Source organism: Mercenaria mercenaria, unplaced genomic scaffold (assembly GCF_021730395.1).
Source record: "Mercenaria mercenaria strain notata unplaced genomic scaffold, MADL_Memer_1 contig_1107, whole genome shotgun sequence".
Classification (NCBI taxonomy): Eukaryota; Metazoa; Mollusca; class Bivalvia; order Venerida; family Veneridae; genus Mercenaria; species Mercenaria mercenaria.
The window spans coordinates 32,043-50,229 of record NW_026459082.1 but is presented as its reverse complement, the minus strand read 5'-3'; the positions used below and the strand labels follow the sequence as shown (position 1 = coordinate 50,229).

The window sequence follows — 18,187 nt, the reverse complement described above, 5'->3', positions numbered from 1 at the left end:
ACAGATCGTATTTTCCGTAAAATGTTTTTTGTCCCCGTTCTTTTGACGTATACGACGAAGCAGGTAAAACGATAGCCGATTCCCCTTACAGATGGAGAAATATCAAGTAATTCTGTTTTGAGCTGTGAAAATGAAAACTAGAATTATGCGACAATAAAGAAAAACAGTTTTCAAACAATTTCACTTTTAATCGTACGTACATTTATATTCTGAGCTGTTTATCATCTTATAATAGCCCATAGATTAAATATAAGCATCGTAGATGTGCATATTCCCTATACCGAGCTGTCTGGGTATTATAGTTTACAACTATGTATTTTAATGAAAAGCTTAGAGAAATATGTTGTTTTGAATTATTTTCCATTATTTTGCATTTCAAATAATAATTTTGACCCAGCCAAATTTCTAATTGTCCATTATTTAATTTAGCCAGTACCACTTCTTATTCAAGGGCGTGTTCATTTAACATTTACAGACTGAATAGAGAAAATTGCAGACCATGATCAGTCTACACACACGTGCTCGCTAACTTCTCTGTGGGGAAACGCAGATTGCAACGTCATCAAAAACCAGCGCTACTGAGTTGTCCACACAGAATTTAAGACCAATTCATTTAATTAATGTCTTGTAATTTCTTTCAAACAGCAGCTTTCGACTCGGGATAAAGAGCGCCTTACCCGCCCCGAAGTAAACTATTTAGCGATATTATTCCATGTTGCATGTATAGCTTGTTTTTATTTTGTTTTGCTTTTTTCCGAACACGCGAACACAGCGGGCAAAAAGGACATTGACAGTACAACACTTTTGGCGTGTGGTGGCCATTTTCTCATGAAATGACAGAATGATTTCTACGACAAGCATAATATCCTAACAAAGTTTCTTTGTGGTGTTCTAAGACAATTTCATTCAAAACAGAAAACGTTATTGTAGTCAGAACATCCAAACTTACGATTTTTAAGGAGAACAACGGCGCTCTAAATTAAGCCAATAATAGCTTTAAATTCTGGCCTGTACTGTAAAATAAATATATGTTTAATTAAAACACTTACTGTAGCGGCAAACCTGTCTTTAATTCACGAAAGAACAGCCAAAACCGCTCAAGTCACTTTTTTCAAATGTTCGAAAAGTTATACGAGCAACATTAAACAATACCGCCGAATTATATACTACTGAGCTGATATAGTGCTGTTTAATCCAATTATAAAAAAGGTTTCAATACTTTCCCCCTGCAGCGGCGTAACATTTGTGGACGACTCATTTGCGCTGGGATTTGATGGCGTTGCAACCAGCATTTTCCCAACGTGAATCTTTGTCTGCACTGTTTGCAAAGGCAAAACCACTTGCTGTCAGCAGGCTAAAGATTAAAGGGAGGTATAATTACCTTCTCGTTGACTTCCTTCTCCTCATACTTAGGGATGTGGGGTCGTTCATAGTCCGGAACTTTACTATTACTATATAGGGCAACCATTTCCCCCAGTAGACTTTCAATGGTATCGCGGTCAATACGTTCTTGTCTGTAAGAAGTAGACGTCGATGAGCTGCGACTGTCTGAACACTTTGCAATGATATTTTCTTCAACGTCTGTCTTTGGACAAACTGTATCAAAGAAAATGCTGATAAGTTATCATTTTAGAATTTATTGAGTTCTCTTTCAGATATATATGTACACCCTCGTTTGTTCCAATGCAAATACACGAACATTATGCAAACTCATACGAGTATATGCTTAAGACAACAAATTTTACAAATGTTTAGTCTGTTGTCGATTTGCGAGCACAGTGACTGTTTTCCTGACTAAAATAGATATGTAAGATAAAGTTCTGGGGATTTCCATGCGATTGCGAAGTCTCGTTCGGAAGTTTTTGGATGTAAAGAACTTCTTCGCGAACATGACTTATCGTATAAAGCGGGGAATGCCGAAATCATATCACATAAGTAAAAACATTATTTGCCGAAAGTCATAAAAGGTGTATTACCTTTAAAGATACCAGAAGGTAACAAAAGTTCACTGTCTTCCGCCTCTTATTTAGGCGATAAAACTGAAAATTGGTTGCGAAGAACAATAAGTACTTCACAACTGAAGCCTAGATACAAAAACAGATCGCCGTCCATTTCGAAAGAAAATATTGTATGAAATTCCCATAATTTTGCAATTATTATCAAATTATGATTATATATCGTGCTTTTATGTATTTACTTGTGCTTGTAATGGTTTAAATATACTTGATATAAACGCTAGGATATGATATTTTAAAGACGTAAGGAGTTTTTTTTCCTGATTATATTGTAACAGCTAGACTCTATGGAGATAATGTATCGTTATACAGTTATCTTGTAGGAGTATTGTTAATAGGACACTTTCTCTGAATTTTGAAATCTTACAAATTTAATTGAGCTAAAATGTATTAGGCAAAAGAAATACGAGAAAATATTCTCATAATAGCAGACTAACACCACGGTTTAACAAATGTTACGAAAAAAAAAGGTATACTTACATCTTGCATGACATGTAAAAAAATATAAATTTCCTTTTATTCCTTTACAAGGTACAATGTACTATTTTTCAACGCAAAACTGTTGACTTTGTTTATACATACCTTTGAATTTATCAGTGATATTCCTGTCATTCGAGGAAACGTGATCGTCGATTCCTGTTGGTGTGTAGAAATTTTGACACATACTGTCGTTTTCTTTATCGCGACTAGTCAATCTATGAGTGTACATCATTTTAATTTTACAGCAAGCTTCAGAAAATGACTTTCGTTTCCTGCTTCCGCCTGTGGCCATTTTATTCATATCCAAAGACTTCTTTTCATTCAGCCATTTGTAAACATTTTCACATTTTGTTTTCATTGTCTTAAGGACGATACGTTCTAACATATCACCTATATCGTCATTCACATTTTTCCTTGATGTAATTAATACATTACCACTTGATCTTTCATTAGTTTGACACTTTGAAACTGATTGTTTTTCATTAATTTTGTCTAAAATTATTACAAACAGTATATCCTTTTCCTTACTCTAAAGTGCATTTACTTAACTCAACAGCTCCAAACTGTTATTTATCACTACCAGAGACACCTTTGTTGATTTTAAAGTTTCATTGCTCTCCAGAAATTTACTTAAATTCTTGTGATTTATCTGTCCTTTAACATCTACAGACTTGAACCCTTTTCTTGAAATGATGTCCGTTATATCTAGACTTTTCATACACTGTTGTTGCTCACATATATGTATATTCAGCCAATCAAATTTTGGTGTTTCTAAACTGTCTGAATATCCAAGGATTTTCGCAAGTTCGACGGGTTTTGTTTCAGACATGGACGGTTACCTTCGTAGAACCACGGACACTCCGTACTTACTCAGAGAATTATGTACATCAAGCGAGGTTTCGTACCCACAGCGGTTAGAGGCGAGTAACCATAACCACTCGGCCACTGAGACTCCTATTTTAGTTTGAGAGCTAGTAGGAGATGTAAATGTGATCGTTAAGTATCAGTCGTAACTTTTTACAGTACATCTTCTTCCCCTCATATAACATACCGAAACTGCTGATTTATTTTTCGCACGGTCTAAATTAAGGTAACAAGTCTCCCCGTACATTCAATCAGGGCTGTTACATTTCGATCTTCTCAGATCGTTCGGCACGGTTTTTATGTCGTGCTATTGGTACTGTTTAGTTTCTCAACATGACCATTTCGGCCTGGGTGGTTCCAATACTCCCGCTTTCATAGCCTTGGGTATTGTTTAATCACCCCTTGGATATGGTGTCTACTTTTTAATCTTGTCTTTTGACAGTTCCTGTGATACGCAGGCTCCATAACCTCAGATCCCCTTCCTAAATTCCAGTTTGTCCAGTTCTGCCCATTGTTTTCTCGTTTGGGGCAAACCCTTTATTTTATCTGGGGACCAAACGCCGCTCTTCATGGAAATACACGCCTCAGCACGTGTATCACTGAAGGTTCCATGTTCATCACCGTTTGAATACATCTGCGGATGTCTCTAAATTGCTTTTTGTCTTTTTAGCATGTATAAATGTTGAGTTCTGCTCAACCCAGGGCTAGAGGGCGTGGACGGTAGCATGCATTTCCACTACCGTCCATGAACAGGCTCAATCAAACCGAGCCTGCAACATTTTCGTTTTGGTCGTGTTGGGCGACCTGTGGAGTTTCCACTTTTCTCTGTTTTATACAAATAGAAGACATACAGTAGAAACGTAAAGATAATTCCATGAAACCACAATAGCTGGAGTTTAGATGTTTAATATGTAACATCATTTCAGGTATGCAAATGATGACACTGAGGTCAATATAAGCCCATCATTGATTCATTGTTTACACACACACATACATAAAGCGTGGTGATTCTTTTACATAGACTTAAATAGGAACACTTTGAAAGTACAATAGCTGGCTGCATCTAATTGACCTGTATATAATATGTAGAAATCGTGACCATTTGTCTACATAACAAATAGACTAGACAAGCCAGTAGGGGAAGAGGAGTGTTATGCTGTAATGAATGGGTGTACAGTTTTCCGTTGTAACCAACCTACGTAATTTTGTACGCAGAGACCAAGATAGGGTACAACTAGATATAAAGATAATATCTTCATAATTCCTCAGAAAAGTCTTAACCTATTTATGTTTAAACAAGAGTGCCATACTGTCACAAAATACGCCCGTCATCCAACTTGGCCTTAGCCAATGGTGCCTAGGGCGATTTGGGATGTCCAGAAACGTTGTCAGCAAGTCTGGTGAAGATCGGATGAAAACTGTTCGATTTAGACATCGGACAAGGCTACATTCGCTGTATTTCGAGTAATTCAAGGGCCATGATCCAAGAGTGCCTGGAGCGATTTGGCTGATTATCGAATTTGACCTAGTTATTATGCCCACAAACATTGTCAGCAAGTCTGGTGAAGATCGGATAAAAACTGTTCGACTTAGACAGCGCACAAAGCTACATTCGCAGGTTTTCGAGTATTTCAAGGGCCATAATCCAAGAGTGCCTGAGGCGGTTTCAGTGGTTATGGAACTTGGCCGAGATATTATGCCCACAAACATTGTCATCAAGTTTGGATGAAAACTGTTTGACTTAGAGACGGACATGCTTTGGGCGCCGACCGCCCTTCGCCACGGGTGTTTACATAATACGTCCGCTCTTTCAGAACAATAGAAATATAAAAAAAGTGAAAATGTTCTTTCTTCTTACTAGACCATTTGTGAAAAAAAAAGACTAAATAAGGCCTAAAACATTATAACTATAGTGTGGCCCATATTAAACACAGAAACGAAATCCAGTTGAAAATTGTAATTGAGATCGCCTGTTTTAAATGTTACGACACATATGCAAATTTTAGTCGCAACTTCATTTACCAGAACAAATTGTGTGAAGCTAGTAGGGATTATTTGACTGCAATGAATAGTTAGATTATCTCTTAAATCAGAACAGATATTCTGTAACATACTAACATAATTCTAAATACGTAATGATGTATAGAAAAAGATGAAATTTTATGATGAATAAAAACACATGCGTATGTTTTCTTATCCGAAAACTAGTACAGTTTCAGTAATAAACGTGTTGTGATGACTTATCTTTATACAGTTCATGTATACGGGTAAATCATGGCTATTAGAAGTCACTCTATAAGACTTTCTATTTTTCCAGGTTGAAATATCCCAACCACATCATATTGCATGCAAAACACAATATGGGTCTTCATTGGATTCAGTTTGTTGTTAATATTGTTATCATTTCAAAAGGGCTGAATAGAATCACCATTATTAAAAACTAACACTATAATGAGCAAAATGCATGAAAAAAAAATGATATTTACTGATTATTTCAATATTTTTTACAGTTTCTATTGTGTTACATTGTGTATATTTCAAAAACTATGACATTTATTGGATAAAATCTCTAAGTAACATGAAACGTTGATCAATTTGGATGAAATTAGCTAGAAAAAGCTCATTTCAATTACTATTTCCTGTCCGCTCACAGTATCTTCTAAACCACTGATGAATATTTAATATGCAAATTGGGTGAAATGATTGCTAGAATCTTATTAAGACAATATCTTTGTTCTGTTTACCAAAATTCAATGTCACAATTTCTAGAAAGAGAAAAATACAGTATTCATTATAGGGAAGTAAAGTTGGAGTTCAGTTGGTAGTTTAAAATTGGAATAACCAACAATATACTAGTTGCCATTTGGTTATTCACAATTTATTTGCAAGTTCAATTTACTTTTTAAACTCATTATAAAAGGCAGTTGGTTATTCAGCAGGCAGAGTTTGCAACTGGCTGTCTTGACCTCTAAACATTTAAAGCGCTGAATGTTGATATCTAATAGCAAATAAGCATTAAATGGAATAATTCGATAATTTTGTGCTTCACCTGTTTCAACTATTAAACAGGTGATGAATAGACGGATACGAAACAGGTCTCCAGATCTGTACGGAGCATGTTCCGTATGAATTAAAATGTAACCAATGATTTAGGCCTATTCTTATTTTTAGGAAAAGTTTCTTTCTTTTATAGGCTATACTCAGCGTCTGGTACTGATGATAAACCCGAACAGAAAATGAGGTTTTTTACCTGTAACATTTTTATTTCTGCAAATTGTAATCAATGGTCGGTATCAAAATAAAGCTCCACATTTGCTGAAAACTTTACACAATTCAAATTTATATTTAGTAAGCAAACTCACAAGAAGTGAGGCCCTGAAAGGGGTATGTGAAATGGGGACTATCTGAACGTTGACTGATGATAAATTCGACCACTTTGTCATTTACAAAATTTTCTTTGTATTATTATATTGAAACTTTCTCAAAAAGCTGCAACAGTCATTCCTGATCAAGTAATAAAAAGTGACCCAATGTCAGGCCTTCATGTTTCGGCAGTGAGCATGCACAAAAATCACCCTCTTCCCAAGTAATTTTAGATAGATATTTTTTATACAAATACATGTAAGTCATTTATTTATACAGAATATTTACCAATTTTGCTTTTTTAACACCAGTTGGTGTTGTAAGTGGAAACTATTTGATAGTGTGTTCAATTTTATAAATAACCGATTGCAATTGAATATTTCCAAGGTGGTCGACTTTATCTTCTGTCCGGGTTTATCATCAGTAACAGTATACTAAATTTGTGTTAGTAGGGGCCCTGGATATACTCCACATATACTTATGTTGGTCTGCACTGCAGTTTCCTTGAGGATTTTATTTTTATTGCCATATCCCCACTGATCAACTTCACAAAAAATCTAATTAACACAATTAAATGATGTATTGCAAACAAGATGCGAAACTTAAGTTTTGGCTTTTTATTTTAATTATAACGGCACACCACAGTATAGAAGTAATGTGTGTGTGACTTGTGAACTGATAAGAAGCCACCATATTGAAGTTTCCAAAGTACCGTCAACACTGTCGCCAATATCAATATAACTTTCCTCGTAAGAACTCTTGATTCTTTATCAGTATATAATTTTATATGTTCATTGAGTTTCTAAAGAACGTCTTCTCATTGAACGTTATGTTATTGTTATTTTATTATTATTATTATTATTATTATTATTATTATTATTATCATCGATATCATTATTATCAGTAATATTATTATTATTGTTATTCTAATGTCTTAAGGAAGACAATCCAACTTGGAGATGCGTTATAACGACATGAAGAGTTATTCCGCTGCACACTGCTTTTAAATTAAATGAACTTTGCTAATGTAATCCATTGTCATCTATCTTATTTTGTTTATCTAACATTACTACTTGTCTTCGTTTGATTGTTATATGTATATCATGGCATCTTGTATGCGTTCTTGGGCATATCGTGGTGTCTAGAACTACTTCATATGTGTCACATTTCGGTTATAGTTCACAAAAAAATCTTCATAACGGTTAATATAACTATATGGCTTCGATGGTATATTTTGGTGGTCAGTACCTACCAGTACCGGTGTCACAAGTGGAGTGGGGGGATGCCTCGGTAGTATTGATAGTTTATAAGCATGGCCTTATTGAATGGCTTGGTGGTCGAAGTAAAATTTGTGACATCTGACCGTAAAATATTAATTTTGACTATTGACTGACAAGAAATTTAAATATTTTATTAGTACATGACGTCAAAAGTATGTTTGACTTTAGCCCAACAAAATTTAGTGTTGAACTATAGACCGGCCAATAGCTTAAAATACGAACCGATGATTCATATTAAGGAGTCAGTTAGTAATAAAGATTATTACATAATTAATATATGTATAATCGACGGTGTGTCTCTTGAACAATACAATTATGCTTAAGCTTTCAATGGAGACATTTCAGCCGTTTGGGAAAAGATTACATTGTTTTCGAATGATAAGTAAATGACAAATCGCCACAAACAGATAAACATGTAGTGATCGCTGAAACTAATTTTAAATGATTGATTTTGAAATGAAAATACTGAAGTGTATATAAGCTTACTTAATTACTCATTTTGTCACTAAAATGAGGTTAAAACAGAATTTGAGGAGACACTCCTTTTTTTTTTGTCACTGCTACGTTAAGCCAACTTTAAATTGTAGTAAAACTTAAAACTAAAAACTAAAAAATACCTTTGAAAATATATTTCCGACCTTGGACACCGAGAAAAATGGCTATTGACCGACACGCCTTTTAGTAAGTGCATGCAGTTCGAGTATTAATTCTTATAAATGGAGAACATCATATGAAAAAGGTGGCCTGTTGGTCTATAGGCGGTCCAGTGGTCTAGTGGTAACATGTTTGGGTCCAGAGATCCTATTTTTTAGAACTTAGGCCTAGTGTTATCAAAGAATAGATACAGTATTTTCTAGTAGTTAGCGATTTGAATCGGCTGGGTATCAATCGTTTTTTTTTTTTAAATTATACTTGTTTTCATTCATGATTTTTGTTAATGTGGAATGCATTATGTTTGTATACGTATTTGTTTGTATTTTTGCAATTTATTCTGTAAAGCACTTTTGAACGTGTACAAGTGCATGGAAAGATTGCTATATAAATGTGGTATAATAATAATAATAATAATAATAATTGTAGTATTCGTGCAGTGAACGTTGTATTAGTGACGGTTTATACAATGTATTCTGTTCTTTAGCGCTTGCGCAATATACCCACTTCTTTTCTCCTTGAGCTATTTGGCTCAACTGTTCTCATCTTGCTTTTTAGTGTAGAGCTTTAAGGCATTTCGACACAATTATGAAATTTAGGAATTTACAAGCTTTTAACGGTAGGGTATGAACCCATGTCACATACTGGACATTATTTCAGGCATCGACAGGCAAATGGGTAGACGAACATAGAGTTGCCTGATTGTTTTTACAAGGGTCACAATGAATATCAAAATCTTCAACTGAGCCCAAATTGAGACTATATACTTGTCATGTTCAATGACTGTTTCTTTTGTAATATGTCTTAATGAGAAATACAGAAAAAGAAAAAAAAAAACATTTTTGCTTACAGATACCTTACTATGTGATCTAATAAAAACATTTAAAATTGTTCTTTTCAGTTGTAATTAAATCATACAAACCTTCTACTGTTTGTGTACAACACATTTATTTTTGCATTCTTACATCAAAACCCACAGCACCTGTAAAACAAACTTTTATAAAAAAATATCTGATGAATGTAAAGTATATATAGGCTATATTCAATCCGTTTAAATGAAAAAGGTAAGTAAAGACATTCATACAGAATCAGAAATCGAATTGGCTCTTGGCAGATTTGTCTTGCATTGTCTCAGCTATATATTCAGTATCCTATTATAAAGACGTATGTTATGAAATTGTGAAACAAATAAAAAGAATTTAAAATAATGTTTTAAATGTGAGAAGAATAACAAGAGGGTCATGATGACCCTGGATCGCTCACCAGAGTAATATGAGCTACATGTTTCAAATGTCAAACTGATGATTTTTATAAATGTTTTGGAAGATTTTCTGATGTACAATCAAGTAACCCCTGGGGCGGGGCCAAGTTTACCCCGGGGGTCATGAATGGAACAAAGTTTGTAGAAGTCTACTAGGCAATGTAAGATATCAAATATCTAAGATCTAGGCCTTCTGGTTTATTTTTAGCAAATTTATGAAGATTTCCCTATATACAATCAAGTAACCCTTGGGGCTGGGTCAATTTGACCCTGGGGGGGGGGGGTCAAGATTTGAAAAACTTTTGTAGAGGTCCACTAGGCAATGCTACATGTCAAATATCTAAGCTCTAGGCCTTCTGGTTTATTTTTAGAAAATTTTGAAGGTTTTTCTATGTACAATCAAGTAACCCCATGGGGCGGGGTCAATTTGATACCGGGGGTCATGATTTGGATAAATTTTGTAGAGGTCTACTAGGATATGCTACATGTCAAATATCTAAGATCTAGGCCTTCTGGTTTATTTTTAGAAATTTTTTGAATATTTTCCTATGTAAAATGAAGTGACCCCTGGGGCGGGGTCAATTTTGACCCCGGGGGTCACGATTTGAACAAATTTTGTAGAGGTCCACTAGGCAATGCTACACGTGAAATATCTAAGCTGTAGATCTTTTGGTTTACTTTTAGAAAATTTTTGAAGATTATCCTATGTAAAATCAAGTGACCCCTGGGGCTGGGTCAATTTTGACCCCGGGGGGTCATGATTTGAACAAATTTTGTAGAGATCTACTAGGCAATGCTACATGTCAAATATCTAAGCTGTAGACCTTCTGATTTATATTTAGAAAATTTTGAAGTTTTTTCTATGTACAATCAAGTAACCCCATGGGGCGGGGTCAATTTGACCCTGGAGGTCATGATTTCAACACATTTTGTAGAAGTCTACCAGGCAATGCTACACGTCAAATATCTAAGATCTAGGCCTTCTGGTTTATATTTAGAAAATTTTTGAAGATTTTCCTATGTAAAATCAAGTGACCTCTGGGGGCGGGGTCAGTTTTGACCCCGGGGGTCATGATTTGAAAAAAATTTGTAGAGATCCGCTAGCAATGCTACATGTGAAATATCTAAGCTCTAGGCCTTCTGGTTTATTTTTAGAGAATTTTTCAAGATTTTCCTATGTAAAATCAAGTGACCCCTGTGGCGGGGTCAATTTCGACCCGGGGGTCATGATTTAAATAAATTTTGTAGAGGTCTACTAGGCAATGCTACATATCAAATATCTAAGCCCTAGGCCTTCTGGGTTATTTTTAGAATTTTTTTGAATATTTTCCTATGTAAAATCAAGTGACCCCTGGGGCGGCGTCAGTTTGACCCCAGGATCATGATTTGAACAACTTTAGTAGAGGTCCTCTAGGCAATGCTACATGTCAAATATCTAAGCTCTAGGGCTTCTGGTTTTTGAGAAGAAGATTTTTTAAGATTTTCCTATGTAAAATCAAGTGACCCCTGGGGCGGGGTCAATTTTGACCCCGGAGTCAAGATTTGAATAAAAACTTGGTAGAGGTCCACTAGGCAATGCTTCACACCAAATATCTAAGCTCTAGGGCTTCTGGTTTTTGAGAAGAAGATTTTTAAAGTTTTTCCTTTCTGTTGCCATGGCAACCAGAGTTCTGCATGGAATTCAATTCTTTGAATAATTTTTAAAAGAGACCATCCAAGGAACATCCCTGTGAAGTTTCATCAAAATTGGCCTGTTGGTTTAGGAGGAGATGTTGTTTAAAGGAAAGTGTGGACGGACGACGGACGGACGTACAACGGACGGACGGACGCCGGACGGTGAGCGATCACAATACCTCACCCTGAGCACTTTGTGCTCAGGTGAGCAAAAAGGTATATTTCATTTTTTTGTGTACGTAAGTGTGAAACAACATCGATACAATTATATGTCTTGTTGTGGGTTTCCTGCATTCGATGGTGGAGGGATCACCTAGGTGCCACTCCGGCCATTATTTCATCGACCTCCTGTAAGTCATCTTGATGGCTTCAACACATTCAAAAGAATTCTTTCTACCCTCTAATCAAGGTATCGAACATATAGCGAACCCTAACAATTACGCCGAATTCCGAATTACGAACGAAACGTAATTAAGAGAAATAACGACATCAAGAGTTGTACTTCACTATTATACCTCATCGGCCTTAGCAATCGACAATTACCTTGAGTTTTTTCATTTGTGTGGTGACAGGCATTTGGCAACACCCCAAGTAGCCTTATAATCTGACTTTTTCACTGTGTGGCACCATTTTTTTAAACATTTTACATTGTATCATTCCTTATTCGCATCTGTATTAATAACCTTTTTATTCGCATAAATGAGCCCCCTAACTTAGTTCAAACTTCACATGTTAGATGTTAAGTTTTGTAATAAATATGCGTTCACATTGGCTTCACATACTTTAAGCTGAAGTATATAACCTGGTACTGCGCTTCCATAATCTATTTATCTCCCCTTTGATTAATATTCTAATAATAAGAATAGCTCTTGTACTCGCCCAGTTGCCAGTGTCGGCATCGGGGTCGCCGTCTATGTCGCCGTTGCATTCAAGTTTTATTGCAAGGTTATTAATTTTACTATATCTTCTTAACCACTGCCCCGTTTATCATCAAACTTTACCTATAGAGGGGTATAGGAAAGGATTAGATATCTGTTGATTTAGGGTCACATATCTTAAAGGTAGATGTCATCCGGGGCTAATACTTAAATAGTGTGTCAGCAAAAGGTTTTTTGGAAGCTTGACTTTATTTAACTGCTTTACCTGTCGTTCTCTTCCCTTTCCTAATTTGTTTTCTTATTTCTCACACTAACTTTTAAGTTAAGGGAAAATGTTTCTCATTCATATTTTATCCCCAATCCCCACCAACCTCTGCTTCCCCAAACGTCCAAAAACTAATGCGTGTGTCTTTCATCTCTCACACTTACTTTAATTAAATCATATGGTTTAACTTTATTTGTACAAAATTCGATTAGTTTAGCGGGCAGTCTGTTAAGAATACTTATTCTATCTCTTACGGTTATTGATTGATTTAGAAGCTGTTGTTTTTTTTTCCAAAGGATATGGTTTCTTAGCTTGCACTTTTTGTAATTTTCCAAATTCAGAAAATTTAAATGGGGCCTCCGTTGCCGAGTGGTTAGGGTCGCTGACTTCAAATCACTTGCTCCTCATCGAAATGGGTTCGAGCCTGACTCGGGGCGTTGAATTCCTCATGTGAGGAAGCCATCCAGCTGGCTTACGGAAGGTTTGTGGTTCTACCCACGTGCCCGCTCGTCAAGAAATAATGCACGGAGGGGCACCTTGGATCTTCCTCCACCATCAAAGCTGGAAAGTCGCCATATGACCTAAAAGTACTAGCTAGTACTTCAATAACTTGTAAACTGTAGACATATGTTGATTTAGACTGTACACTTAAGTTATGCAAAAAATTAATCTAAATAGAATTGTTCGATTATTTTTTGGTATCTTATGGACGTAGAAATTTGCGAAATTACTCCTTCCGTTTATACGCTATTTTGGGTTTTAAAGCATTAGTCATGCAATATAGTAGGAATGTAAAATAGACTATTTTATATAGGTATAAATCCATTTGAAAACAGATGTAAAATTACTGATAAGGCTGCGAGTTTCGTTGGTCTCTATGGTATCTAAAAAGTAGCTCGCGAGAAAGTTTTTATATGTTCATTGAAATGGATTTACTCACAAAGAGCATTTGGATCTCTAAGGTCAAAGTCACGCGACAGAGTTAAGAATTTAAAATAAAGGTAATTTACTGTATTTTATATTACAATCAATATCAATTTCAATAGAATTGATTGGCTTTGGATATTAAATATACATAGTTATATGCTTGGAAATACACATTAAATACTTCTATAGTCTGTCTTTTCTATCTTCAGTTTTCGTTTTCAGTAACATCTAATATTTCACGGTAAATATACTTTGTTTGCAGGTTCTTGTTAAATTTGTCTTATGGACTATTTTTACCACTTTCTACTAAAACGTGTCGTTCTGTATAGAATACATGTTAAGGGAAGTAGAAGTTATTTCTTAGTCTATGCATTCAAAAATCTTAAAAGAATATCCCGTCCTTTCATCAAGTTCCTGAAGTCCGCTAGACAATGGAACTGATAAGTATTTCCCTCTTGTTGTTTGATCCTTCTGAATATCCTCCTCGTTTATTATTCCGATTAGCATAGCTAGAATATGGACGAATTCACCACGACTGTCTTCTGCACACACTATCGCCCCGCTGTCACCGAAACTACAAAATCGTTCGGGAGCATCTCCTTTCTTACTAGGCTTTCTATCTTCGACCAGAATCAGTGCTTTCATATCGCCTTTCTTAAAAGCACGCATCGTTATTACACCTTTACCTGGTTTTGATACAGCTCCCCAAATATAAACGTTCAGTCCTTCACATACTAGATCTCTTTGGCCGTGTTCGAGATAATCAGAGTAAGTATGAAGTTTACCTTTTAAAAGATCACAAACATCATCTCCTACAGCACCGTAGGAAGCAAATTCACCGTCAGTAGTTTCTGATTTAAATTTGGCACAGATACTGATATTTTCATTTGGAACATTGCGAAGACGAAGAGCTGCAATATCCAAACCCGTTTCTGAAACACTTGACTGAATTACTTTTCCAAGAATTTCAGAGGCAGAGCTACCGGAGATATAAAATGAATCACAAAACGAAGCAACATGTTTCGAAATTAACGCATATGTGTCTCTATCTTTAGCGTCCTTATTTTTGGCAAAACATCCAAGAGTTCCTTCCACTGGTTTACCGCGAACTTGGCATTTTCTAGTAGCCCGTATTTTACTGCCAACTCGAGAAAAAATTTTGCATTTTGAAACATACTGTATTTCGTAATCAAGAATTTCATTACCCTCTAAAATAGAGCGTATTTTCTGCTGCTGATACTCCGTTTTCTCGCCTCTTTCAACGTACACGACGAAGCAGGTAAAACGATAGCCAACTCCTATTACAGAAGAAATAGCTTGTAATTCTTTTCTGAGCTGTAAAGTATAAGTTACTGAATTAGAAGAAAAAAACCTAACCTGAACAAACTTAAAGGAAGGAAACATTCGACGCTTTAAAAAAGTACTGACATTCAATAAACGACTACTTTACGAGGGAAAATCAACCCATTATATTTAAAATTATATATATTTTCAAGTCGATACCTGGACAGTAATGGCAAATGTAGTTACCGTCATTAAGGTTTAAACCTTTTCATTAGATATGGAATATACTACTTATTAATAAAAGCAATCAAAATTGTACTTCACAAAACAATGATTATAGAGTCTCGTTTTTTCTATAAATAGTTTCATTCCTTAAATACATACATTATGACTTGTTGATTACAACGCTTAAGGAATGTGATGTTACATTATCATCTATTTACATATCAAAGACAAAAGTAGTCACCTCTTCGCTAATTTCCTTTTCTTCATACTGGGAAACTTGGGGTCGTTCGTAATCAGGGACCTTACTATTATTATAGAGAGCAATCATTTCCGCTAATAAACTTTCAAGCGTATCACGGTCGACACCCTGCAGTCTATCCGAAATAGGGCTGGATAAACTGGTGTTGACTGGATATTTTCTGTTTGCATAATCTTGGACGCCTGTCGTTGAGCACACTGCAAAGAATCAAAATTCAAATATCTAGGTTTAAGATAATCCATAACTAAAAATGTGTGATTATCTATAAAATGAATAGTACACACTAACTTGCAACTGACAGAACGTGGCCACACAATGTATTCTATAAAATATTTAAATCGATTTGAAAAGAAAGCCGCTGACCGATGAAAGTATCTGTATGAATTAAAATGTTAATACATTTTGTACATGCTTTACGCCCTGTTTACCTGGAAAGACGATCTCTATTAATCTTTACATTTACCTTGATCTGGTTGTTGATCTTTTGAAAGGACATAAAGTATACAATATGTAAGACATTGCAATATTGGATATATTTACACTCGTACCTAGCTAACAGATCATATGTCATTCACCTGTAGTCTTCAGGCAGCGGTCAAATTCAATCCGTGACTTGTAGAGAAAAATATCACATACAATTTCAAGACATATAATGTGATCGTTAGCTGTTTTCAAAATGCTAAACAGTAAGCCTAAAAGATGTAGAAGGGCGCGTACATTAATTGCATAATAATGCGAACAAACTTTCATCCCGCTAAGCTGAGTGGGTACAACCCAGTTCTACGAATTGCGAAGTTACGAATTGCGAAGCCGCAAATTTGATTCTGGGCAATGGATTGCATGATTTGATAGAACAAACTATATACAAAACCATCCGTCTTCCATCTTCCATCTTTGGTTCATTTCGGGGAGTTATCAGTTAATTACACAAAAAAATACGTACCTTTTCTATTATTATTCATCTGAAATGTTGCATCTTTAATATTGGTTGACACGTGACCGTTGATACCTCTTGATGCAAATGAATCGCAAAAATGCTGATCGTTTTCCTTATCGTTGATATGCAGTCCAGGGCGGTATATATCTTTAATCTTACAGCATGCGTCAAAAAATGATTTTCTTTTCCTGTTTCCACATGTAGCACCTTTATTTACAACTAAACATTTCTTTTCATTTAGCCATTTATCAACATTTTCGCACTTTGTCTTGATAGTTTTAAGGACGATTCGCTCCAGTTCATCACCAATAGCTTCATTTAACTTCGCTCTTGATGTTATTATTATGTTTCCGTTTACACTTCTCTCTGCTTGATACTTTGATTCTGCAAGTCCCTCACTGTTTTCATCTGCTATTACTATTAAAAGCATGTTGCAATGTCTATCGTTAAGTGCAGTTACTTCTTCCAAATTCTCTGGACCCTCATTTATCACAACAAGATTCATATATGCCGATTTCGAAGTTGCACTCCTTTCTAAAAATGATCTTAAACTCTTACACTCGAAGTGTCCTTTCTCAAGTAAAGTCTTACAACCTTTCGTTGAAATTACTTCTGTTACAGTTAGACTTTTCTTACAATGACTCTGCTGACATATATGAATATTCAGACGACCAAAGCATGGTGTCTCTAAATTGTTGTGTAAACCAAGGGTTTCGGCGATTTCCGCATAACGCTTATGTAAGTTCGAACTATACTTACATGCGTAGCTGTAAGGAGCAAAACTCTCAGGAGAAGCTTCGAATGAACTGACTGTAATCATTATCATAGAAATAAATAACCAAAAATCATAAATATAAATAACTTTACGTGTGTCTGTATATTTTGGTTTAAGATATTTTTCATAATGCGCTTAACACTATCCCACGACTCCACGAGACAGTTTGCTTGTGATCCGGTCTGGGAACCTCATGAGAGCCGAATGCAAAATTACAGATCATAGTACTGCTTTAATGACCCTTTAGATATATATGAGCCGTGCCATGAGAAAACCAACATAGTGGGTTTGCGACCAGCATGGATCCAGACCAGCCTGCGCATCCGCGCAGTCTGGTCAGGATCCATGCTGTTCGCTAACAGTTTCTCCAATTCCAATAGGCTTTAAAAGCGAACAGGATGCGCAGGCTGGTCTGGATCCATGCTGGTCGCAAACCCACTATGTTGGTTTTATCATGGCACGGCTCATATATTCTTATTTCTATTTCACAGCACCCGAAAATAGCGACCCCTGTAAAATGGCAAATCCACCTTTTAAACAAAAATAAGCTGCTTTAAATTCTTTTAAAAAAGACAATTATAATTAATGTCTCCACGTTGGTCTGATAATCAATTTTGAAGCGTCAAATTGCGATACTATCAATGCTAAACCCCTTGTTTTGTTACATGTATTGTAACCACATGCTATGTATTGTTTAAGCCAAATACTAAATACAATAACATTATAACAAAGGATTCACTAATCAATATGTATAGCAATTCAGAGGTCAAAGGACTAAATCAGATATCAAAGCTCCTTTCAAACTGACAAATCTGATTCAACTGATTATTGTATTCAAATAAGACATGCCATAAACTTCAAAAAAGTCGGAATTGGGAGCGGTGGTGTCAATTGACGTAAGCGTAAACGGCAAATCATTTGCCATGTGTTACATACAATTTTGAACTTTGCGACTGTCGTAAAATTAATTGCTTTCAAAATAGTATTGAGTACTGTCCAATACATGCAATAATGCTACGTCATCCAGAAAAAAATCGGATTAGTGATGG

General features: G+C 35.6%; 1 protein-coding gene across 1 annotated transcript; it reads right to left on the bottom strand.

Annotated features, from left to right (window-relative positions):
- Window positions 1–13,713: 13,713 nt before the first annotated feature.
- Window positions 13,714–17,482, bottom strand: LOC128551461 (uncharacterized). The gene is made up of 3 exons (XM_053532324.1): window positions 16,370–17,482; window positions 15,409–15,623; window positions 13,714–14,993 (listed from the first exon to the last, which is right to left on the bottom strand). The coding sequence occupies exons 1-3, from the start codon at window positions 17,187–17,189 to the stop codon at window positions 14,019–14,021; spliced, it is 2,010 nt and encodes a 669-aa protein (XP_053388299.1). The 5' UTR covers window positions 17,190–17,482; the 3' UTR covers window positions 13,714–14,018.
- Window positions 17,483–18,187: the final 705 nt, after the last annotated feature.

Excerpts from the sequence above, each read along its gene's own strand:
- LOC128551461 (XM_053532324.1), bottom strand. The coding sequence starts at position 17,189 with ATGATAATGATTACAGTCAGTTCATTCGAAGCTTCTCCTGAGAGTTTT. Across the intron at positions 15,624-16,369 it reads GATGAATAATAATAGAAAAG|TGTGCTCAACGACAGGCGTC; the intron begins GTACGTATTTTT and ends GATTCTTTGCAG. Across the intron at positions 14,994-15,408 it reads AAAAGGAAATTAGCGAAGAG|CTCAGAAAAGAATTACAAGC; the intron begins GTGACTACTTTT and ends TATACTTTACAG.